This window comes from Erinaceus europaeus, chromosome 4 (genome assembly GCF_950295315.1).
Source record: "Erinaceus europaeus chromosome 4, mEriEur2.1, whole genome shotgun sequence".
Lineage (NCBI taxonomy): Eukaryota > Metazoa > Chordata > Mammalia > Eulipotyphla > Erinaceidae > Erinaceus > Erinaceus europaeus.
The window spans coordinates 105047931-105072383 of record NC_080165.1 but is presented as its reverse complement, the minus strand read 5'-3'; the positions used below and the strand labels follow the sequence as shown (position 1 = coordinate 105072383).

The following is a 24453-nucleotide window of genomic DNA, read 5'->3' as shown; positions in this document are numbered from 1 at the left end:
CTAGGGATTAGTCACCATTTTTTACAGTAATCAGATATAAGAGACATGTCTTTCGTGAGTGTTTCCTCGAGGATGTCGAACTTGGATGCCTGAGTTGCACAGCAGATGTCATCGGCGTAGATGAACTTCCTTGAAGAAGTTTCTGGGAGGTCATTGATGTTAATATTAAATAGCGTAGGAGCCAGAACAGAGCCCTGGGGGAGGCCACTTGAGACAAGTCTCCCATCTGCTAGACTTGTCACCCAGATGCACCCGGAATCTTCTGTTTTGGAGAAGAAACGATATAGTGTTGGCCACCCGTGGAGGCAGGCATCTTGAGATCTTGACTAGGAGACCGTGCCAGACCGTGTCATAGGCTGCAGTGAGATCAACAAAGACAGCACCCGTCTTTAAATTCTTCTGGAATCCATTTTCAATCTAAGTTGAGAGGGCCAGGGCTTGCTCGCAGGTAGATCTTCCTGGGCGGAAACCAGCTTGGGCGGGTGATAGGAATTTCTCTGTAAGAGGAGAAATACGTGACAGAAGCAGCCTCTCAAGGAGTTTGTAACACACGGAGAGGAAAGAAATTGGTCTATAGCTGGCGGCCAGTGTTGGCCAAGAGATAAAGCAGGGTGTGGCAGAGATAATCCAGTGGTTATGCAAAGAGACTTTCACAGCCCCTCAGCTATGCCACCGAGGTATAGGTCTTCTCCTGAGTTTCCAGGTTAGATCTCTGTCCCCTTGAGTCCCTCCCTGTCGATGCTCCAGATTCTGAGGGCAGTAGCAGTGGAGACTCAGAGTTGCACTTGGTGAGTCTCTGGGGAGTCCTCTCCTCCCTTAAGCTGTCCCCTTGTTGGTGGGTCAGACTGGAGGTGGTGTCTCAAATGATAAACTGCTGAACTGTTAGTAGTCACTTAATCTCTCCTTAGGCTCCTCTCTCCTCTCTGTCACCAGCCACATGTGTTTGTACTCACCTGTGATTTACTGGGTTCCTGTGGTCATTCTAGTCCTGTCTTGTTTCAGTCCCGGGTCCTTTGGTATTCCTAGTTGATCTGGGAGAGGAGAAGGAGAGGGAGAGGGAGAGGGGGGAGAGGGAGAGGGAGAGGGAGAGGAAGAGGAGAGAAAGTGATCTGCTCGTAGCTCCGCCTCCGCACCTCCATTTCTTAAAGTGTTCTAAACCACTAGAATCTCTCCCTCCTTATCTCTCTCCTAATTGGTTTCCCTTCTTATCTCTGATAGTTTGTTCTTTACTTATTAGCCAGATGAATCATGTAAAATTATAAATCAAGTCATGTCACTTCCCTGGCCTAAAGCCATCTGTTGGTTCCCCACAGCCATTAGAATGACATCCAAATCAACCTGATCTTTGTTTAGTCTTTTAACTACAATTCTTTGTTTATCTACTTAGTTATTTATCATCAACTCTGGAGCAGTCTACAAGGTCATTTCCTTTAGGAACTTTTGCAGTAAATTTGCCCTCAGTGAATTGTTCTCCCTTTAGATCTTCTTAGAGTTCCCACTTGCCCCTCTTCATTTTAGTTGTGTTTTTCCTAAAACCACTATCATTGTAACGTAATCTGACCTTCAGCACCCTCATTTCCTCTGCACCTTTCCTGTATTGTTACTTAAGTTTTTTTTTTCATGACACTGCTAACTGAATCATTTTATTCATGTATTCAGTGTCTGACAACTTTTATTAAAAAGTATAATCCTTTAAGATAAGGACTTTGGCGGGGATAGGTTGCATATAGTCAACCAAAGAGACTCTCATATTTGAGGCTCCAGAATCCCAGGCTCAGTCCCCCACACCACCATAAGTCAGAGCTGAGCTGTGCTTTAGAAAACACACACACACAGGAGTCAGGCGGTATTGCAGTGGGTTAAGCCCCCTTGTGGTGCAAAGCGCAAGGACCAGCATAAGGATCCCAGTTCGAGCCCCTGGCTCCCCACATGCAGGGGAGTCGCTTCACAAGCGGTGAAGCAGGTCTGCAGGTGTCTTTCTCTCCTCTCTGTGTCTTCCCTTCCTCTCTGCATTTCTCTCTGTCCTATCTAACAACGACAACATTAATAACAACAATAATAACTACACCAACAATAAAAAACAAGGGCAACAAAAAGGGAAAATAAAACTAAAATAAAAAAAAGAAAACACACACATACACACTAAAAAAACTAAATTAAAAAAATAAGAACTTTATTTAATTCTGCGTACCTATGCTAAGATAGCAGCCATAAATATTTTTGAATTGCTCATTTTGAAAGTAGGTCTATATAGCAGTTACAAAGAAGCATTTTTTTTTCCGGCTTTGATTAAGAGCTTTATTTCTTTGTTGTGAACTAGCTCTCCCTTCCTGAGAAGGTAGGTCTTAGACTCAAATGTAGTCTTCAAGCATTTTTCGGTTTGAGAAATTGAGGGAAATCCAAAGGGCGTCAACAAGAAGAGTCGTGACTTATTTTTACAGTAATGATGGAAGGAAACCAAGACATTTCTCAACCTAGAGTGATTAAGACTAAGTTGACTGTAAATATAGAGATGATATAAAGTGAATGGTCATGAAAACTCCTAACGCACAACCTGGCTCTCCCAGCATGATTTACATTGTGCCTAGAACAGGTGGCTTCGGTCAGGGCTTCCCTGCCTCCTGCAGAAGCCACCTGCACAGGACACACCGGCCAACCCGAGGCAGTCTAGGGAGCTGCCTACAGTGAGAGCCTCTAACAGACACTCATGTGGTTACATCACATTTCACTTTCTGCACCACCTGCACCTAAACCCTGAGAGGTTGCTTCAAATCACTTTCATGGTATAAATTCCCATGAGTTCCATTTCCAGTGAAAAGAGAAACCATCAGGAGCTAGAAAAAAATGAGAAGCAAAACTTGAAAAGCCTGCTGGTTTAGATTGCCTAAATTGACAGTGTCTTCCGCTATCTACGGGATATCATTTTGGTTTGCAGAACTCTACCAATTAACTAAAACTCTCGTACAGTTCCAGTTTGCTAGATCGTTGTTATTTCAACAACACACCTGGAGTTCATCTTTTCAGTATGATAATAGCTAGGAATACTTCACAAAGAAGCATTTTTATGCCTGTAATTGTCCTGTTTGAAGTTATAATGATGAAATTATTAGATGGTCTGGATTTAACTATTTTTTAGTTTACCTAGGTCATGTTTATTCCATACTCCTTTTGTATCTCTTAACCTTTTAAGAATCTGCTGGATGATGTAGAAGAATTTCATGAGCGTGCTCAAGAGGCCATGATGGACGAAACCCCAGATTCTTCCAAACTCCAGTTGTTGATAGACATGGGCTCTAGTCTTTATGTGGAGCTGCCAGAATTATCCCGGCTGAAGCAGGAGTTACAGCAGGCTCGGTGGTTGGATGAAGTCCGGCTGACCCTGTCAGACCCACAACAAGTCACATTAGATGTCATGAAGAGATTGATAGACTCGGGAGTGGGATTGGCCCCCCACCATGCTGTGGAGAAAGCAATGGCTGAACTGCAAGAGCTTCTTACTGTCTCTGAGCGATGGGAAGAAAAGGCAAAGGTCTGCTTGCAGGCGAGGTGAGCACATTGGTGACTGTTGCTTCTATAAACTAAGCTGGAGGCTAGAATGGGAAGAGGTGCATTAAGATTGTGTTCATTAAATACTAAGTGAAAGGCTTTGTGTTTTTCTGTTGAGTCACTTAAGTTGTCTAGTAGGTCTAGAAATACATAGTTCCAAATACTGTGTGCACTGTGCAAAAGTACTTTGTTAGGTACTTAAGTGATATTTTATTAAAGCCTTTCTTCAGTGGCATCATAGTTAGGAACAAAAAATTACATAGCTTCATTCTAGTATATATACTGATCCTTGCATTGTGTTGTTGCTATTAACTGGGAGGTATGGGAAAATGTTACAACAATTCAGTGGTTGAGAGATTATAGTTAGCTTGGATGGTCGGAAGAGAAACTTGAGAGAAAAGAACTTTTCTAGAGAAAAGAATCTTTCTACTCATACGTCAGAATTCTTTATTAAGAAACCACCATCCCTAGTAAAAAAGTTTCCTGAAGCACTGGCTTTATTATTGTATTATTGTGTGTTAATAGTCATTAACACCTAGGAGGAATTATGGACAATGAAACTTCCCATTGCTCACATAGTAAAGTTCTTGACGTTGAAGGATTTTAATGTGTTTGCATCTTTCCTCTCAAATTCCTTTACTTTTTGCTGTTATCCACTTGCTCTTCTTAAATGGCACTACCCACTTATTTTTAAAATGTTTCTACTATCTTTTTTGGCCACTAAAGTCAACACTACTCAGTGCTTTTGGTAGAAACTCACTCTATGTATGTATGTATGTATGTATGTATAAGATGGAGGGTGAGAGAGAGAGAGAGTGATAGAAAAGGAAAGACACCATAGCACCTCTTCATGGCTCATGAAGCTTCCACCGTGCATGTCTCCCATGGGGTGGCCAGACCAGTGGCCCAGGCCCTCATTCATGGATGGCAGTGAGTGCTATCCTGATGAACTTCCCTGGGCCTCTATCTACCTTCCCCCCTTTATCCTTTCACATGACAATAAAACAGATCATAGATGGTTTTTCATTTACTTAGAGAAGTGTAGAAATTAAATAAAATAATATATATGAAAGTTCTCTATACACTCTAAAGTTAGTTATTGAAGTTAACAATTTGCCTTTCTTTTATGTATTTACCCTAATTTTGTTCTTTTTAGACCACGGCAAAGTGTGGCAAGTTTAGAAAGCATTGTGAATGAAGCTAAGAACATTCCAGCCTTTCTACCCAATGTGTTATCCCTTAAGGAAGCCTTGCAAAAGGCTCGAGAGTGGACAGCTAAAGTGGAAGCTATTCAGGTAAGGAGACTTTTGTATTATTCTGTCCTTTAGATGGTGTTTTACAAATGAATACTGACATATCAAAGGCATCTTTATTGAAAAGGGAATGAAACATGTGCTTGATAGAAAAGAAAACCTGCTTAAATAGTTTCTTCTGAAACCATTGAGCACACTGTCATCTGTGTGTCTGTAACAAAGGGATACAGTGTCAGAATTGAAGTGCTGTTCTTACAGTATTGGGATAATTGTAAAACTCTCAACAGGTAAGAGATTAATTCATGGAAGGGCCAGGCAGTGGTGCACCTAGTTAAGCATACACATTACAGTACAAAAGAACCCAGATTCAAGCCCCTGTTCCCCACCTGCAGGGAGAAGACTGCACAAGTAGTTAAGAAGTGCTGAAGGTATCTCTCTGTCTCTTTCCCTCTCTACCTCCCCCTTCCCTCTCAATGTCTCTGTCTCTACCCAGTAATAAATTTAACAGAAAGAGATTATCAGATGATGTCTAGAAAACCCACCATCTGATTCTAGAAATGTTTACCTTAAAATTATTTTTCTAATTTTTTAATTATCTTTATTTGTTGGACAGAGATAGCTAGAATCTGAGAGGGTAGGGGGAGGTAGAGGAGAGAGAGAGACACCTGCAGACCTGCTTCACTACGCAACAAAGTTTTCCCCCTGCAGATGGGGACTGGGGGGCTTGAGCCTGAGTCTTTGCACACTGTAACGTGTGCATTCAACCAGGTTCGCTACCACATGGCCCTACCTTAAAATTTTTTTATGAATATATATATATTTATATTTACTTATTTATTCCCTTTTGTTGCCCTTGTTGTTTCATTGTTGTAGTTATTATTGTTTTTGATGTCATTGTTGGATAGGACAGAGAAAAATGTAGAGAGAGGGGTAAAGGGAGATAGATACCTGCAGATCTGCTTCACCACTTGTGAAGCAACACCCCTGCAGGTGGGGAGCCAGGGGCGCAAATTGGGATCCTTACGCTGGTCCTTGCGCTTTGCACCACGTGCACTTAACCCACTGCACTACCGCCCGACCCCCCACCTTAAAATTTATTTGGTTGCTTTTCTACAGTTCATCAGTTACTTGAAAAGCAAATTTATTTATTTTTTAAAAAATATTTATTCCCTTTTGTTGCCCTTGTTTTATTGTTGTAGTTATTGTTGTCGTTGTTGGATAGGACAGAGAGGAGGGGGAAGACAGAGAGGGGGAGAGAAAAATAGACACCTGCAGACCTGCTCCACCGCCTGTGAAGTGATTTCCCTGCAGGTGGGGAGCCAGGGCTCGAACCGGGATCCGTATGCTGGTCCTTGCACTTTGCGCTGCGCCACCTGCGCTTAACCCGCTGCACTACAGCCTGACTCCCGAAAAGCAAATTTAATTGGGTGGTAGCACAGCAGGTTAAGCGCAAGAATCGGCGTAAGGATCCCGGTTCAAGCCACTAGCTTCACACCTGCAGGGGAGTCGCTTCACAGGCAGTGAAGCAGGTCTGCAGGTGTCTATCTTTTTCTCCCCCTCTCTGTCTTCCCTTTATCTCTTGATTTCTCTCTGTCCTATTCAACAACAATGACAGCAATAACAACAACAATAATAACTACAGCAACAATAAAAAACAAGGGCAACAAAAGGGAAATTAAATATAAAAGTAAACTAAACTTGTCTATAATGGAACAATTTATTATTATTTATTAATCTTTTATTTACTATTGGATACAGACAGAAAAATTGATAGAGGAGGAGGAGGAGGTTGCTAGAGAGATACCCACAGCCTTGCTTCACCATACATGAAGCTTTTCCCTTGCAGAAGGGGTATGGGCTCAAACCCAGGTCCTTGGTGCACTATAATGCTTAACCAGGTGCACCATTGCCTGGCTGTAATAATTGCTTTTTTACACTTTACCAAAGATGATTCCATTGTCTTATAAACATATCTCTCTCTAGGGGCCAGTCAGTGATGTACCTGCTAGAGCACACACATTACAGTATGCAAGGCCTCAGGTTCAAGCGACTGGTCCCCACCTGCAGGTAGAAGGCTTCACAAGTGATGAAATAGGGCTAAAAGTGTCTCCCTGTCTCTCTACTTCTCTATCTCTCCCTCCCCTTTGAATTTCTGTCTCTATCCAATAGTAAAATAAATATATTTTAAAAATATATTAGAGAAAAATAAATTTTAACTGCCACTAGGGTTATTGCTGGGGCTTGGTGCCAGTGGCACTATGAATCCACTGCTGTTGGCAGCCCTACATCCCCCCCCTTTTCCTCCCTTTTATATATATTTTTTAAATATTTATTTTTTATTTATTTATTCCCTTTTGTTGCCCTTGTTGTTTTATTGTTGTAGTTATTATGTTGTTGTCGTTGCTGGATAGGACAGAGAGAAATGGAGAGAGGAGGGGAAGACAGAGAGGAGAGAAAGATAGACACCTGCAGACCTGCTTCACCACCTGTGAAGCGACTCCCCTGCAGTTGGGGAGCCGGGGTTCGAACTGGGATCCTTATGCTGGTCCTTGTGCTTTGCGCCACCTGCACTTAACCCGCTGCGCTACAGCCCGACTCCCCCTCCCTTATATTTTATTTGCTATGACAGAGAAATTTGAGAGGGGGTTGATGGAGAGAGACAGATAGCTGTAGACCTGCTGTACTTATGAAGCTTCTTCCTGCAGTTGAGGACAGTGGATGGGGTGGGAGGGAGGTGGCTGAAATCCAGGTCTTTGTGCATGGTAATGTGTGTGCTCACCCTCACCTGTGTGCACCACCACTTGACTCTTCCCTCTCCTCCTTTTTTTTTGTTTTGTTTTGTTTTAAGCAATGCTGGACATGATTCTACCTCTCCTGGGCTGACATAATATATTTAAATTTCAGAGAAATTGAAAGAGATAACAGCATTGCTTCACCACCTGTGGCACTTAGTTCACTGTGTTTTGGTGCTCTGGTTAGTTTAAAAAACAAACAAATGTTACTATTTTAAAAAGTGATATATATATTTTTTCTCTATTTTTCTTTTCCTCAAGTGTTATTGCTAGGGCTCCACAACTTCATCATTCCTGGTGGTGGAGGGGATTGAACCTAGGACCTTGAGATTTTTTTTTTTTTGCCTCCAGGGTTGCTGAGGCTTGGTGCTGGCACTACAAGTCCACTGCTCCTGGAGGTGCCCCCCCCCCATTTTATCAGATAGGACAGAGAGAAATTGAGAGAGACTGAGAGAGTAAGATACCTGTAGACTTGCTTATAAAGCATCTCCCCTACAGGTAGGGAGCCAGGGTCTCAAACTTGGATCCTTGAACTTAGTACTATGTGCACTTAACTGAGTGTGCCATCTCTTGCCCCCTAAAGTTACTTTTTTCTTTATACCAGAGCACTACTTAGCTCTGGGTTATGGTGGTGTGGGAGATGTGGGACTTTGGAGCCTCAAGCATGAGAGTCTGTTTGCATAACCATTATGCTATCTCCTTTGCCATTGCATTTTTTTTCAATAGAGAAAGAGTGGGAGGGAGAGATACTTGCTGCACTACTCTACCTTTTATGAAGCTTCCTCCTGCAAATGGGGACCACGGACTTACACCTTTCTTTGTGTGTGATAACATGCGCTTTACTCAACTACCACCTGACTCCTAAATTTTGAAAAACTGTCTTAAATGGACACTGGAAGTTTCATTAATTAAAGAGATACAATTAGCTTTAATAATTTTGAAAACTGACACTGTAATCATTGATAAGGTCTTTTAGCAGTAAATTACGATGTTCCACAAGGGAACTTGAAGAGTTGCTGAGAATGTGCTTTTGTCTGTCTACAGAGTGGCAGCAATTATGCCTACTTAGAGCAGCTGGAGAGCTTGTCTGCCAAGGGGCGCCCCATCCCTGTGCGTCTCGATGCCTTGCCCCAAGTGGAATCACAGGTAGCAGCAGCACGGGCGTGGAGAGAGCGGACTGGACGGACCTTTCTTAAGAAGAATTCCAACCATACACTGTTACAGGTAAAGAGCCACTTACTTCATGCCAACTTCATTTCTTTCCTGAGTAGTTCTGTATTATTGGTGGTGGTTTTCAGTTTACCAGGCCTTTGTTATTACAAATATTACCTATTAGGTAAAATCATATAGTTTTAGCTATTAGATAAAATTAAATGTTGGTGGTTTGGATAGACTTATTTCTTCTTCCTCTTGTGCTGTGTCCAGAAAAAACAATCATTGTGGCCCTTATCTGTCACTGTTCACTCTTGGGTTTAAACACTTTTCTGAAAACAAGTTCAAGTACTTGTTGCCCTTTTCATCTTGCACATTTGTACACAATAATGATAAATATAAGCTTTGGAATGAGGTAGTTTTATATTTGAACACTGACTATAGTTAGCAACCCAGTGTCCTTGGGCAAATTGTTTCCTGTTAAGAGTCTCAGTGTCTGCTTGCTTGTATAACGATGGACAGTAATGCCTACTTGAGACGATTATAACAAGAACTGAATTAGATAGTGTATATGAAGTCCATAAGAAAGTGCCCATTATCCATTGTCATCAAAACTGCTTGGTACTGGAACATGAATAGACATACTGACCAGTGTAATGGAATTGAGAGCCCAGAAGTAAGCCCCCACACCTACGGACATCTAATCTTTGACAAAGGTGCCCATACTATTAAATGGGGAAAACAGAGTCTCTTTAACAAATGGTGTTGGAAACAATGGGTTGAAACATGCAGAAGAATGAAACTGAACCACTATATTTTCACCAAATACAAAATTAAATTCCAAGTGGATCAAGGACTTGGATGTTAGACCACAAACTATCAGATACTTAGAGGAAAATATTGGGAGAACTCTTTTCTGCATAAATTTTAAAGACATCTTCGATGTAACAAATCCAACTACAAAGAAGAATATGACAAGCATAAACCTATGGGACTACATAAAATTAAAAAGCTTCTGCACAGTTAAAGAAACTACTATCCAAACCAAGAGACCCCTCACAATGGGAGACAATCTTTACATGCCATACATCAGACAAGAGGCTAATATATAAAGAACTTATAAATCTCAACAAGACAACAAATAACCCCATCCAAAAATGGGGTGAGGACATGGACAGAATATTCACCAAAGAAGAGATCCAAAAGGCCAAGAAACACATGAAAAAATGCTCCAAGTCTCTGATTGTCAGAGAAATGCAAATAAAGACAACAAAGAGATACCACTTCACTCCTGTGAGAATGTCATACATCAGAAAAGATAATAGCAGCAAATGCTGGAGAGGTTGTAGGCTCAAAGGAACCCTCCTACACTGCTGGTGGGAATGTAAATTGGTCCAACCTCTGGAGAACAGTCTGGAGAACTCTCAGAAGGCTAGAAATGGACCTACCCTATGATCCTGCAATTCCTCTCCTGGGGATATATCCTAAGGAAGCCAGCACACCCATCCAAAAAGATCTGTGTACACATATGTTCTTGGCAGCACAATTTGTAATAGCCAAAATCTGGAAGCAACCCAGGTGTCCCAACAACAGATGAGTGGCTGAGCAAGTTGTGGTATATATATATACATACAGACATACACACACACAATGGAATACTACTCACCTATAAAAATTGGTAATTTCACCGTTTTCAGCCAATTTTGGATGGAACTTAAAAAATTCATGTTAAATGAAATAAGTCAGAAACAGAAGGATAAATATGGGATGATCTCACTCTCAGGCAGAAGTTGAAAAACAAGATCAGAAGAGAAAACACAAGTAGAACCTGAACTGGAATTGGCGTATTGCACCAAAGTAAAAGACTGGGGTGGGTGGGTGGCTGGGGAGAATATAGGTCCAAGAAGGATGACAGGATCTAGTGGGGATTGTATTGTTATATGGAAAACTGGGAAATGTTATGCATGTACAAATTATTGTATTTACTGTTAAATGTAAAACATTAATTCCCGAATAAAGAAATAATAATAAAAAAAGAAGTGCCCATTATATGATGAGTGGCCAGTGAATGGTTCTTTTATTATTTTAGATAGCTGGGGTTTTTTTGTTTGTTTGTTTGTTTTGTTTTGTTTGTTTTTTATAATCAGAGCTCAGTATTTAATTTATATTTGTAGGTGCTAAGTCCTCGGACAGACATTGGTATTTATGGGAGTGGTAAAAATAGAAGGAAAAAAGTAAAAGAATTAATGGAAAAAGAAAAGGACCTGGACCTTGAACCCTTGAGTGATCTGGATGAAGGATTGGAAGAAACCAGAGACACAGCCATGGTGGTAAGTAATTATGCAGTACTTTTTTTTTTTTTTACTGTCCTCACTTGTGCTTCACTGCTGTGAGCTGACATTCAGATAGAGTCAGAGACAGAGGGAGAGAAGGAACAACACAGCACCAAAACCACCTCCATTGCAATGGGGACCAGGCTCCAAACTTAGTTGTATGCTTGGCAAAGCAGATGCACTATCCAGGTGAGCTACTACTACTGGCCCTGTGTAATGCTTATGTTTTCTTGCTAATTACACATTTCTCTGAAAATATATAATTTTTTTGTATTTGTGTTGAAGTGCGAAAAGTTTCCTCTTTCTCTAAATTTGTCTTTTCCATGTCTCAACTCTTTATTGCTGTTTTCATAGTTATTTTTCATAAAATGGTCCATAACTTGTTGAACACTGTTTTGACTAATACTGTGGTTGTTATTAAGTGTTTTAGTATTGTGGCTAGTAATAGGAGTGAATTTCTTTGTATAACTTTTTCCATTTCTCAGATTATTTTCCTAGTCTTGATTTAGTAATGGAACCACAGGGTTAGAATTTAATAGCATTACTGTTGCTCCTTTCAAAGTAATTATATCAACTTATTGATACTATTATTTCAAATATCTGCCTTTAATACAAGAGATTTATATATTAATGAGAGAAAGAGAGACTGAGAACATACCATTCTGGCATATGTAATGCCAGGGACTGAACTTGGGACTCATGCTTATGAGTTAAGTACTCTACCTACTGTACCACTCCTTGTACCACAATATTTGCCTTTTAGTAGTAACTCTCAGCAGTAACTCAAAAAATATTTATAGCTAATTAGAACTATCTTCCTACCTTCCTTCCTGTAGGAAATAACTTAATGTAGCTCTTTCTGCCTACAAATGATTCTTTTATGAGGCCAGTGGAAATGACTTTTCATTAGGGAGCCTACTTTACTTAACAAGCCAATCTTCCTAAACAGGTCGAATTGGAACTTACTTTAAAATGATTTCAAAGCTACCAAAATATATAAAGAGAATGCACTGACAATATTCCTGTAATTAAATTACATTTGCCCTTACTTTGTTGTTTTCTACAGATATGGATCAGGGGCTTGAACCCAGGTCCTTGTGCATAGGAATCTGTGTGTTTAACCAGGTGCACTACCACCCTGCCTGATGCTGTTCAACTTCTATATGCCTTAGGGAACTTGCCCTTAGGGAACAAATTATAACAGAATGGGAACTATATTATTAACATGTGTTAGACACCTCAAAGGGAGGCACTTAAAGGAATCTTACTCATCATTTATTTGATTAGTTGAGAATCTCCCCCCTTCAACCCCCATGAGGAAGCAGCAAGCCTGTACTACATCTGAAGACCTATTAGGGTCAGGCCCAAGTGTGCCAACTGAAGCACTGTGTTAATGTAGTTAATCCTTAAAACAGCAAAGCAAACTTAGTAGTAACCTCATTTTTCAGAAAGCCAGTGTCTCTGATCAGTAGTCCACAATGTAAGAGCCAGGCTGTAGTTTCTGGTGGCTTGACTTCAGGGATCACTGAGTGTACCTCATTTTCTACTGGGTCCTGCAGAAGAAGCCAGCGTTCTCTTTTGATGTTACTTGTTAAATATGATAGCACTCTGCCCATTCCACAGGCATGTATGGTACTTGCATGAAGCTCTGTGTTTAAAATTTGAGGAAATGGTTGGCAGCCATTTTACTGTCTTTTTATGGACAATGCTTTGTCACCATGGGCTACAATTTGGAGATGGTCCCTGAGGGTTTGATGGCTTGGAATATTGTACAGTGATGGCTTTTAATTAAATTTTGGTTTTATACAGGTAGCAGTTTTCAAAGAACGAGAACAGAAAGAGATTGAAGCCATGCATTCCCTCAGAGCTGCCAACCTAGCCAAGATGTCGATGGTCGACCGCATAGAAGAAGTGAAATTTTGCATTTGTCGTAAGACAGCCAGTGGTTTTATGTTGCAATGTGAGCTCTGCAAAGACTGGTTCCATAATAGCTGTGTTCCCCTTCCTAAATCAAGTTCCCAAAAAAAGGGGTCTAGCTGGCAGGCTAAAGAGGTAAAATTCCTCTGTCCTCTTTGTATGCGGTCTCGGAGGCCCAGGCTAGAGACTATTCTGTCACTCCTGGTGTCCCTTCAGAAGTTGCCCGTAAGGTTGCCTGAAGGAGAGGCCCTACAGTGCTTGACAGAACGTGCTATGAGCTGGCAAGACAGAGCACGGCAGGCCCTCGCCACAGATGAACTGTCCTCAGCCCTGGCCAAGCTCTCTGTGCTGAGTCAGCGTATGGTGGAGCAGGCTGCTAGAGAAAAAACTGAAAAGATCATCAGTGCAGAACTCCAAAAAGCTGCTGCCAATCCAGACTTACAAGTAAGTTTAAGCTTGTTTCTTTTACGATACATGCTTAGTAAATAGTGAAGTAAATCTGCCATACTGGTTGATTAGGAAAATAACATTGAGTTACTAGCAGCTTGATTACCTACATCACTTTCTTTTTATTCATAAACTTAAAAAGAGAGAGAGAGAGATTTACTTTAGGAGAGGGAGAAGACAACACCACTCTGGCATATTTGGTGCCAGAAGTCAAACTTGGGGCCATCCCATAAGTCCTGCACTCTACCCATTTTGCTGTCTTCCCAGCTGCAAGCAATAGCATTTTCTTTTACTATGTAAGTTATTTTAGTAAAATACTATCTGGAAATAAATTTCACACAATTATGGGTATCATAATCAAATAGTTCAGTGTATACTAACTACTGAGATCTGTCAGCTGTTCGTGTGTCCCTCACATTTGGTGGTCTAAGCACATGCTGATTGCCCATGTTTAATATGCCTGCGGTTCACCTTGAAATTGCTTGTTGTCTAGGGACACTTACCTAGCTTCCAGCAGTCTGCTTTTAACCGTGTGGTGAGCAGTGTTTCTTCTTCCCCTCGACAAACAATGGACTATGATGATGAAGAAACAGATTCTGATGAAGACATTCGGGAAACATATGGTTATGACATGAAGGTAATTTTCACATTGACAGGTTGTGTGTTTTCATACCTGAGCACTGGATTGTTAGAATAGCTATTTTTTTTTTAATTTACTTAACTTTGCATAGTGACTGATAAATTGGGAGGGAAGGGGAGATAGAGAGAAAGACAGACTTCTGCTTCACTCATGAAGCTTTCCTCCTGCAGGTGAAGACCAGGGGCTTGAAGCTGGTTCCTTTCACCTTGTAATGTGTGTGTTCAACTAGGTGTGCTATCACCTGACACCTTAAAATAGCTATTGGACCAGTGGTGTTTGAGGCCTGAAAATGGAGGAGATAGCTAGTCATCTATCTATATCAAATTTATAGTGATAGTACATTTTTTCAGAGCTCAAAATATGTATGTGTTGGTGAAACTTTTTTTTTTTTTTTAAAGATAGAACTGGGAAAAAAATATCTTCCTTATGGCTTAGAGAAACTACAAAAGTATACTTTAAAGTTACTGAAAGCTCTCTTGGCTGATTTCATATTCCTGCCCTCTCCCACCTCCTCCTCACTTGGGTTGTTAAAGTTGCTATTGTTTTAAGCTTAATTCTAGTGTCTTCTGTTCTAGTGTCTTCTGTTCTGCTTTCTCATCTGAATGATGCTGGATAGAATGCCATTCTGAGATGGGTGTTACTTAAGCCTTTGATTTGAATTTTCAGAGTTACTGCTGGAGTTAGAACAAAGTATCCACAGTAAGATTATTTTGGGGAGTTGGGCTGTAGCACAGTAGGTTAAGCGCATGTGGTGAGAAGTGCAAGGACCAGCATAAGGATCTCGGTTCAAGCCCCCAGCTCCCCACTTGCAGGGGAGTCACTTCACAGGTGGTGAAGCAGGTCTGCAGGTGTCTTATCTTTCTCTCCTCGTCTTCCCCTCCTCTCTCCATTTCTCTCTGTCCTGTCTAACAACGACGACATCAATAACAACAATAAAAAACAAGGGCAGCAAAAGGGAAAATAAATATTAAAAAAAGATTATTTTGATATCACACTATACCAGTGATGAAGAGAAAGTTTTGGCAAGTTTTTGTTGTGTCTTCTTTACCTTTTATTTTATTAATTTTATTAATTCATTTATTTTGCCTCCAGTGTTATTGCTGGGGCTTGGTGACAGCACCACAAGTCTACTGCTCCTAGAGGCTATTTTTTCCCTTTTGTTGCCCTTTTTTTTTTTTTAAATCGTTGTTGTGATTATTGTTGTTGTTGTTATTGATGTCATTGTTGTTGGATAGGACAGAGAAATTGAGAGGGAAGGGACAGACGGGAGAGATAGACAGATACCAGTCCTTGTGCTTTGTGCCATGTGCGCTTAACCCTCTGCGCTACTGCCCCACTCCCTTTTATTGTATTTCATGTCTGGCACAAGTTCTTTCTTTTTTACCTAGTAATGATAATAATGATCTGTGCAGAGACCCTGCCAGATTATAGTTAGTCCCTGATCCCTTTTGTATTATTTTTTTGTTGATCTGTTTAAAATTTATACTTCTCGGGTGCTGGGCAGTAGTGCACCGGGTTAAGCACATATGGCGCGAAGCACAAGGACCAGTGCAAGGATCCTGGTTTGAGCCCCCAGCTCTCCCCTTGCATGAGGGGTCACTTCACAAGTGGTGAAGCAGGTCTACAGGTATCTGTCTTTCTCTTCCTCTCTCTGTCTTCCCCATCTCTCTCAATTTCTCTCTGTCTGTTCCAGCAACAGCAGCAACAATAACAAGGGCAACAAAATGGAAAGGGTGGACTCCAGGAGGAGTGGATTCATAGTGCAGGCACCAAGCCCCAAAAATAATCCTGGAGGCAAAAAAAAAAAAAATTAAATAAAAAATACTCAATAGTGAGTTCATACTTTGATATGTGAAAGAACCAGGGTACATTGTTTTCCTACCTCTTATCTATTTCTTTTTTCTTTGTCTTTTCAGTGTGCGGATCAGGTAGGTACTATTCTTTCTTAGAGTATGAATCTCATCAGCATCAAAACTCTAAATATGTGAAATTAAAGCCGGTTACTATAGATGATTGCAGATCATTTGCTGAAACATAATTTGTTTCTTGATAAATATAAAACCAAGGAATATGTTTTAATTATATATATGATTAAACATTTAAGAAAAGTTGAAACTTGAACTAGCCTATTAAAATAAGCCTCTTGTTATTCTGGAGTTAATGACCTTTTTATTTATAAAGCTGTATAGGATGACGAGCAACTGAAAGAGAATGAAACTCATGCCAAGGAGAAGTTAACTAGCTTTCTTTTTTTTTTAATATTTATTTTATTTATTTATTCCCTTTGTTGTCCTTGTTGTTTTATTGTTGTAGTTATTATTGTTGTTGTCATTGTTGGATAGGACAGAGAGAAATGGAGAGAGGAGGGGAAGACAGAGAGGAGGAGAGAAAGATAGACACCTGCAGACCTGCTTCACCGCCTGTGAAGCGACTCCCCTGCAGGTGGGGAGCCAGGGCTCGAACCAGGATCCTTATGCTGGTCCTTGTGCTTTGCGCCACCTGCGCTTAACCCGCTGTGCTAAACCCGCTGTGCTACAGCCCGACTCCCGTTAACTAGCTTTCTATTTGAATGCTAGAATTGCCTGCTTGTCATAGCTTAGTTGCCTCTGGTGCTTGAATTGTTAAGTTTCTAGCACATTGAGAATTAATAACTACTGTAGAATTGCAAAGCAGGTTTGACTTTGCTCAAAAGCAGATTGGTAACCTGTGAAAGTAAAAACAAGTATTACGGTGACTTTATGGCTTGATCATAATTAGTTTGATGTGATTAGACAGGGTACTGTGCCCCCCCCCCCTCCTTTTTTCCTCTCAAAATTTGAATGGGAGTCAGCTAAGATTCTTTTCAGAGTCTTTCGTAGGAGGTGTTGGCAAAATAGAAGTTCATGATGGGTTTTATAGTGTTGTGTCTACTTAATGGCTTAGAAAAGATGGGCATGGTGGTATGACTTATAGTAATTAAAGGTCAAATTTGCCTTGATACTGGTATATTTGCATTAGAAAATTAGACTCTTGAATTTTCCCATAGAACAAACTGAGTAATTTATTTGCAGTTGGTTTTGGTGATTTTTTTCCCCCTCTCTTTCCTTTCGCATCCATGATTATGAACATAAATTCATTAAGAAAATTTGTTTATCCCCCACTGGTTAGGAACAAGAGTTCAAATACTCATTTAGTAATTTCTCTTTAGAAGTCCACTATGACAGAGTGGGGGAGGAGGAAGAGAGAAAGAGAAGGGGGCAGAGAAAGGGAGGGAGAGAGGACACAGGAATACTTACTTAGCTCTGGCATAAGGTGTTACTAGGGATTGAACCTGTAGCGTCTGATGCCTCAGGCATGCAGGTTGATGTTCTCATAGGCTGAGCTGTCTCTTCAACCCTGATTATCTCCTTTTAAGTCATGTTGTTTATATTTATTTATTTTCCCTTTTGTTGCCCTTGCATTTTTATTGATGTTATAGTTGTTGTTGATGTTGTCGTTGTTAGATAGGACAGAGAGAAATGGAGAAAGGAGGGGTACAGGGGGGAGAGAAAGATAGACACCTGCAGACCTGCTTCACTGCCTGTGAAGCAACTCCCCTGCAGGTGGGGAGCCAGGGGGTTGAACCAGGATCCTTAAGCCGGTCCTTGCGCTTTGCGCCATGTGCGCTTAACCCACTGCACTACCGCCTGACCCCTCCCCCATGTTGTTTACTTTTAATAAGACTCTAATCATATGCTTTTTATTTTGTAAACACATATGGTCATAACTATGTTTCAAAAAGGAGAGTATGAAGCAGTAATTGTGATCTTTCAGGGGGAAAAATTAAACACTCTAGATCTGCTTATTTTAGAGAAAAGAAATTAAGCACTTAGATTAGTTCCTTTTTCCTTACCCTTGTTAGTACTTGTATGGTCTAAGCTGTGGTGATAATAGGTTTGTCTTAGTCTTCCCACCAAAATACCAGAGCAGATGGAGTGGCATGTCTATATATAAAACATATTTCTCACTCAGAGACCAATTTTGCCATATCCACATATTTCCCATTAATTGCACAGAGCTAAAACTTTACTCCTCTGGGGAGAGTGCTTTATTTAGGTTTACTGTTTGTCAGTTTTTTTATTTATAAAGCCTGTGTGTCTTTCTATAAATTTATATATATTAATATAAAAGGTTATTATATTAATTTTGTGGAGCCAGAGCCTGCCCTGTGCATGTATTATTTCACCACTCCCCATCTGACTTTCTCAATCAGAAAGAGGGAGAGATGTAACTGTATTGAGTCTTCTTCCAGGGCATAGCACTCAAGGGTTCAAATCTGGACTACATACCTGGCAAGGTATACACCCTACCATTTGAGCTATCTCCATGTTGTTATTATTGTGCTCTACATTTAAAAAATATAAAATATTTTTATTTTTAAAATATAAATTATTATCTTTATTGGCTAGAGACAGACATTGAGAGGCAAGGGGATATCGAGAAACAGAGAGACACTTGTAGTCCTGCTTCACCACTTGCAAAGCTTTTTCCCTGCAGGTGGGAACTGGGAGCTTGAACCTGGTCCTTGTGCATTGTAATATGTGCACTCAACCAGGTGCACCACTACCCAGCTCCGTTTAAAAATATTTTTAAATGTGTCTCTTTAGCTGGCAGTAGTGCCCTTCCTGTTCTGTAATTCTACACATACATGCTTTCATAAAATACATAGTTGAAGGCTTTTTGTTGGCCCAGAAAAATAAATTTAAAATATATATATATATCTTCAGATGAGGAAGGGAAGACATAACTGAAGCTTCTTCAGTTGCCATAGTGCCTCACATACAGTGCCAGGACCCAATCCTGAACTGGGTTCATGGCAGTGTAGGCACCTTCCCATAAAACTATCTCTCTGACCGGATCTTGTTTTTTAAAAGTATTTATTTATTCCCTTTTGTTGCCCTTTTTGTTTTATTGTTGTTATTATTATTGATGTTGTTGTTGGATAGGACAAAGAGAAATGGAGAGAAGAGGGGAAGACAGGGGGAGAAAAAGATAGATACCTGCAGACCTGCTTCACTGCTTGTGAAGTGACTCCCCTGCAGGTGGGGAGCCGGGTGCTCAAACAGGGATCCTTACACCAGTCCTTGAGCTTTGCACCACCTGCGCTTAGCCCACTGTGCTACCAGATCCCGACTCCCCGGATCTTGTTTTTAAACACTTAATATTATACCAGGTGTTAGTGCACCTAGTAAAGCACACACTACAGTGCATAGGGACTTGGGTTCAAGCCCCTGGTCTCCATCTTCAGGGGGAAAGTTTCATAAATGGTAAAGCAGTGCTGCAGGGGTCTCTCTTCCTCTCCCCTGTCTGTCTCCCCCCTTGTCTCTCCATTTTTTTTCTGTCTTAAAAAATGAGGGGGTCAGGTGGTAGCACAGCAGGTGGGGCGCACATGGTGCAAAGTGCAAGGAATGGCATAAGGATCCTGGTTCCAGCCCCCGGCTCCCCACCTACAGGGAAGTCGCTTCACGTGCGCCAAAGCAGGTCTGCAGGTGTGTCTTTCTCTCCCCCTCTCTGTCTTCCCCTCCTCTCTCGATTGCTCTCTGTCCTATCCAACAACGAATGAACAACATCAACAACAACAATAATAACCACAACAAGACTACAACAAGAAGGGTAACAAAAGGGGAAATGGCCTCCAGGAGCAGAGGATTCATGGTGCAGGCTTTGAGCCCTAGCAGTAACCCTGGAGGCAAAAAAAAAAGGAACTAATATTATAATCTCTATATTTAAAAATTTTATTTTAAAGACTTATTTATGCGAGAGAGAATCAGAGCATCACTGTGTTTGTTGCATGCAGTGCTAGGGATTAAACTCAGGACCTCCTGTTTTTGAGTCCCAATATTTATCCATTGTACCACTTCCCAGACTGCAGTCTCTTTTTTTTTTATTTTATATTTATCTATTTTTTTCCCTTTTGTTGTCTTTGTTTTTTATTGCTGTTGTAGTTATTATTATTGTTGTTAATTGATCTTGTCATTTTTGGGGGGTTAATAAACTCAGCAGATTTATTTATTTAAACATTTTTTAAAAATTTATTTATTGGATAGAGACAGCCAGAAATCAAGTGGGAAGGGGGGGATAGAGAGGAAGAGAGACAGAGAGACACCTGCAGCACTGCTTCACCACTCATAAAGCTTTCCCCACCTGCAGGTGGGGACCGGGAACTCAAACCGGGATCCTTGCACATTGTAATATGTGCTCAACCAGATGTGCTACCACCCAGACCCTATTTAAGCTTTTTTTTTTTTTTTTTTGTCTCCAGGTTTATTGCTGGGGCTTGATACCTGCACTATGAGTCCACTGCTCCTGGAGGCTACTTTTTCTCTTTTGTTGCCCTTGTTGTTTTTCATTGTTGTTGTTATTGCTGCTGCTGCTGCTGCTGTTTTTGTTGTTGGATGGGACAGAGAGAAATTGAGAAAAGAGGGAAAGAGAAAGATAGACACCTGCAGACCTTCCTCACCACTTGTGAAGCTACCCCTGCAGATGGGGATCCTGCCTTGAACCAGGATCGTTACTCTGGTCCTTGTGCTTTGCGCCATGTATTCTTATCCCACTGCGATACCACCTGGCCCCCTATTTAAGCATTTTTTTCTTTAAATTTTATTATCTTTATTTATTGGAATTGAAAGAGAAAGGAGTGATAGAGAGGTAGTGAGAGAAATACTTGCAGCCCTGCTTCACCACTCACATAGCTTTCCCACTGCAAGTGAGGACCGGGGGCTCGAACCCAGGTCCTTGTGCATTGTAATATATGTGCTCAACCAGGTGCGCCACCACCCAGCCCACTATTTAAGCATTTTTTCACTTTATTTTATCTGATAGAACAGAGAAATTGAGAGGAGATAGGGAAAGAAACAGAGACAGCTATAACACTGCTTTATCACTCATGAAGCTTTTCCCCTACAGATGGAGGTTAGGGGCTTAAACCTGGGTCCTTGTGCATAGTAATACATGCACTTAACCAGATGTGCCACCACCCCTATAAACTTGACAGATTTATTAGATTCTTAAAAACCATAGTAGGGGAATAAGCAAAAAAATAAAAGACTGCATGAGTCACGAGTCTTTATTCATCTGTTCACCAGCTTTCAGCTTCCATAATATGGGGGTCCCAGGAGAAGTAGGGATGAGAGACCAGGAGCCAAGGGCAGCAAGCAGAAGAGACTAAGAAAGGGCTGCATTTATGTCCAGAGCCAAGCAGTAACACACCTGGTTAAATGCACACATTATAGTGGAAAGGACCCAGGTTCAAGCCCCAGGGCTCCACCTGCATGGGGAAAGCTTTACAAGTAGTGAAGCAGGGCTGCAGGTTGTGAAGCAGGGCTGCAGATCTCTCTCACCTTCCCTCCCTCCTTCCCTCCCTCTCTCCCCTGTCAATTTCTCTGTCTCTGTTCAATAATAAATAAAAACAAAAACAAACCAAGAGTTTACATCCTATGCAATGTCTGCCATATGCTAATCACCCACATGGCCCAGCCTCCCTCTTTGTAAATAGGTAAAACACAGAGTATTGGCAACAGAAGGGTAGATCATTTAGTCATAATTTTCTTGTACGTTTGTTGCCTGTGGATTATTTTTTGTACTTTTATTCTTTCTCAGTTGATGGTCATTGCTCTTTTTCTCTCCAGTGAACATTTCCTATCATAATGCCATGTATTTAACTTTAAGATAATAGTTTTAGTATTATATGTTAGTAACTTTTACCTGAAAGCCTGCCTTTAGCTTCTTATTATAAAGTATAATATTCCTTTCCATTTTTCTTTTAGGATACAGCCAGTGTGAAATCCTCCAGTAGCCTGGAACCCAATCTCTTTTGTGATGAAGAGATTCCTATCAAGTCTGAAGAGGTGGTGACTCACATGTGGACAGCACCTTCGTTCTGTGCAGAGCATGCCTATTCTTCTGCTTCTAAGAGTTGTTCTCAAGGTATACAGTGTAGAAACAGGCCAAAAATCAGTGAGGGGAAAATGGTATTAGTTAAGACTGAATCCCTCTTAGATATAAATTCTGGCCATTGATGCTAATGAATTCTGAAAATGTAATTTGTGTTAGGAAATGTCAGTCCCTATCTGCATTTCCTATTATTAGACAGTAACCTAAAAAATTTTACGTGGAACTCTGGTGATCTAGTCAGAAGAAATTTAGATGCCATCTAGTCTTACCAATAACATATCTAAAATTCCAGATAGGTAGATGTTGAGCTTCTTTATTACCAATTGTTGAGGAATTTGTTTCTTTAGGGAATTCATTCTTGTTTTGGAAAGCTTTGTTAGGACCTTCCTTCTTCCCTTCACCCCTCCCTTCTTCTCATCTCTGAGTCTTTACCACTCTGTGCCAGCTTTTCCAGATAGAGTGACCCAGAGGGAAAAAGGGAAAAACACAGTCAAAGCTTCAAGTACTGTGGGGGCTGGGCTTGAACTTGAGTTGTGTACCTGTCAGAGCAGTAGCACTGTCCAGGTGAGCTATCTTGCTGTTCTGAGAATTCTTCCTTTTCTGGTAGATAATTTCTCCATTACGGTCACTTTTCCCCAGTATAAATAAGATATAAATTTAGGTCACACTTCAGGAAGATGGAGAGCATACCTCTCTTCAAAGTAAACTTGAAGATCTTATGCTGTATTATTGTCAGTTCACTAAAGGCAGCTTTACATGAAAAGTGGAAAGAACAAGACCAGAGGGTAGTACCACCAGTAGTGCACAAAACTCTCCTGCTTAAGGCTTGGCAGTCCTGGGTTCAGTCCTGACCATGAGCCAGAGCTGAGCAGTTTTATAGTTCTCTTGCTCACTAATATAAACACATTAGTAAATATTGGGTATTTTTCTGCTTGTTTGTTTTTTTTTAAAAGACCATGGGGTAAGAAGTTCTTTGCCATTTCCCTTCCCCTTCAGCCTTAGCTGTATTAGTGGTGCCAGGGATCAAACCTTGGCCCTTTGACACACAAGTTCTTTGTGCTGCTGCTTCTGTCTCCTCAACCCTAGGACCAAGAATCAACATGGAGCCAAATATTTACTTAGTTTACTTTAAGCAAAAACTGTAGGCCTTGGAGTTCTATATATTTTTTATTCCCTCTTCTTTATTATTTTTATTTATCTATTAGATAGAGACAGCCAGAAATCAAGAAAAAGGGGGTGGTAGAGAGGGACAGAGATACCTGTAACACTGCCTCACCACTCACAAAGCTTTTCCTCTGCAAATGGTGACTGGGGGCTTGAGCTCTGCTCCTTGCACATTATAATGTTCACTCAACCAGGCATGGCACTACTTGCTCTGTTTTGTATTTGTTTTAAATTCATTTTTACTTCATGTTGACACAATGAATCCAGTTATCTAAACTAAGAGGAGATAGAGGAGGGGTTGTTTCCCTATTTATCTTGAATACTACATTTTCCTCAAGAGTTTTAATTTTTAGAAAAAACCTTACTTGTTTTTGGAAAGGTTCTAGCACTCCAAGGAAACAACCACGGAAGAGCCCTTTGGTTCCCCGAAGTCTGGAACCTCCAGTGTTGGAATTGTCACCTGGCGCTAAAGCCCAACTTGAAGAACTTATGATGGTTGGAGATCTCCTGGAGGTATCCCTGGATGAAACTCAACATATATGGCGGATTTTGCAGGCCACACATCCTCCTTCTGAAGACAGGTTCCTTCATATCATGGAGGTGTGGGTTTAAAGCTTATTTTAACAGTAGTTCTGAAACTATGTAGAATGCCCTTAATTCTCTGGAGGTACCATCAGTGCTAGCCAGGAGATGTCTGAGTGGGCAGTGCTATACCTGCTTTCTTCTAAGTGAAAGTAGTTCTGCTTTATGTTTTTTTCCTTAATATTTATTCCCTTTTTTTGTTGCCCTTGTTTTTTATTGTTGTAGTTATTACTGTTGTTGTTATTGATGTTGTCATTGTTGGATAGGACAGAGAGAAATGGAGAGAGATGGGGAAGACAGAGGTGAGGAGAGGGAGATAGACATCTGCAGACCTGCTTCACTGCTCATGAAGTGACTCCCCTGCCCGTGGGGAGCCTGAGGCTTGAACTAGGATCCTTATGCCAGTCCTTAACACTTTGCACCACCTGCGCTTAACCCACTGCACTACCGCCTGACTCCCTGCTTTATGTTTTTCTTGATTAAATTTTTATGTAATATTTAGTTGAAAAGTTTTCTGCCTAAAAGCAAGGGAGGAATGAAAGTAACCAGTTTAGAATAACAGGCTCCATTGAAAGGTTCAAAGTAGAGGAAAAATGGTGGTTTAAGAAAAATAATAAGTAGAAGTTGAGTGAAATGGCAGAGTCCATATTCATAGATACTGTTGTGTACAAGTTTGTGATTTATATAATCTTTTTATATCTAAGACCTCACCTGAT

General features: G+C 40.8%; 1 protein-coding gene across 1 annotated transcript in view; it reads left to right on the top strand.

Moving 5' to 3' along the window:
• The window catches only part of KDM5A (lysine demethylase 5A), a 96199-nt gene that overhangs the window by 58558 nt on the left and 13188 nt on the right, over nucleotides 1–24453 (top strand). Inside the window, exons 19-26 of the mRNA XM_007526242.2 lie at nucleotides 3191–3546; nucleotides 4703–4841; nucleotides 8636–8815; nucleotides 10918–11073; nucleotides 12886–13437; nucleotides 13934–14077; nucleotides 21865–22024; nucleotides 23535–23755. Of these exons, the coding sequence (XP_007526304.1) occupies nucleotides 3191–3546; nucleotides 4703–4841; nucleotides 8636–8815; nucleotides 10918–11073; nucleotides 12886–13437; nucleotides 13934–14077; nucleotides 21865–22024; nucleotides 23535–23755 (1908 nt within the window). The remainder of the gene's footprint in view (nucleotides 1–3190; nucleotides 3547–4702; nucleotides 4842–8635; nucleotides 8816–10917; nucleotides 11074–12885; nucleotides 13438–13933; nucleotides 14078–21864; nucleotides 22025–23534; nucleotides 23756–24453) is intronic.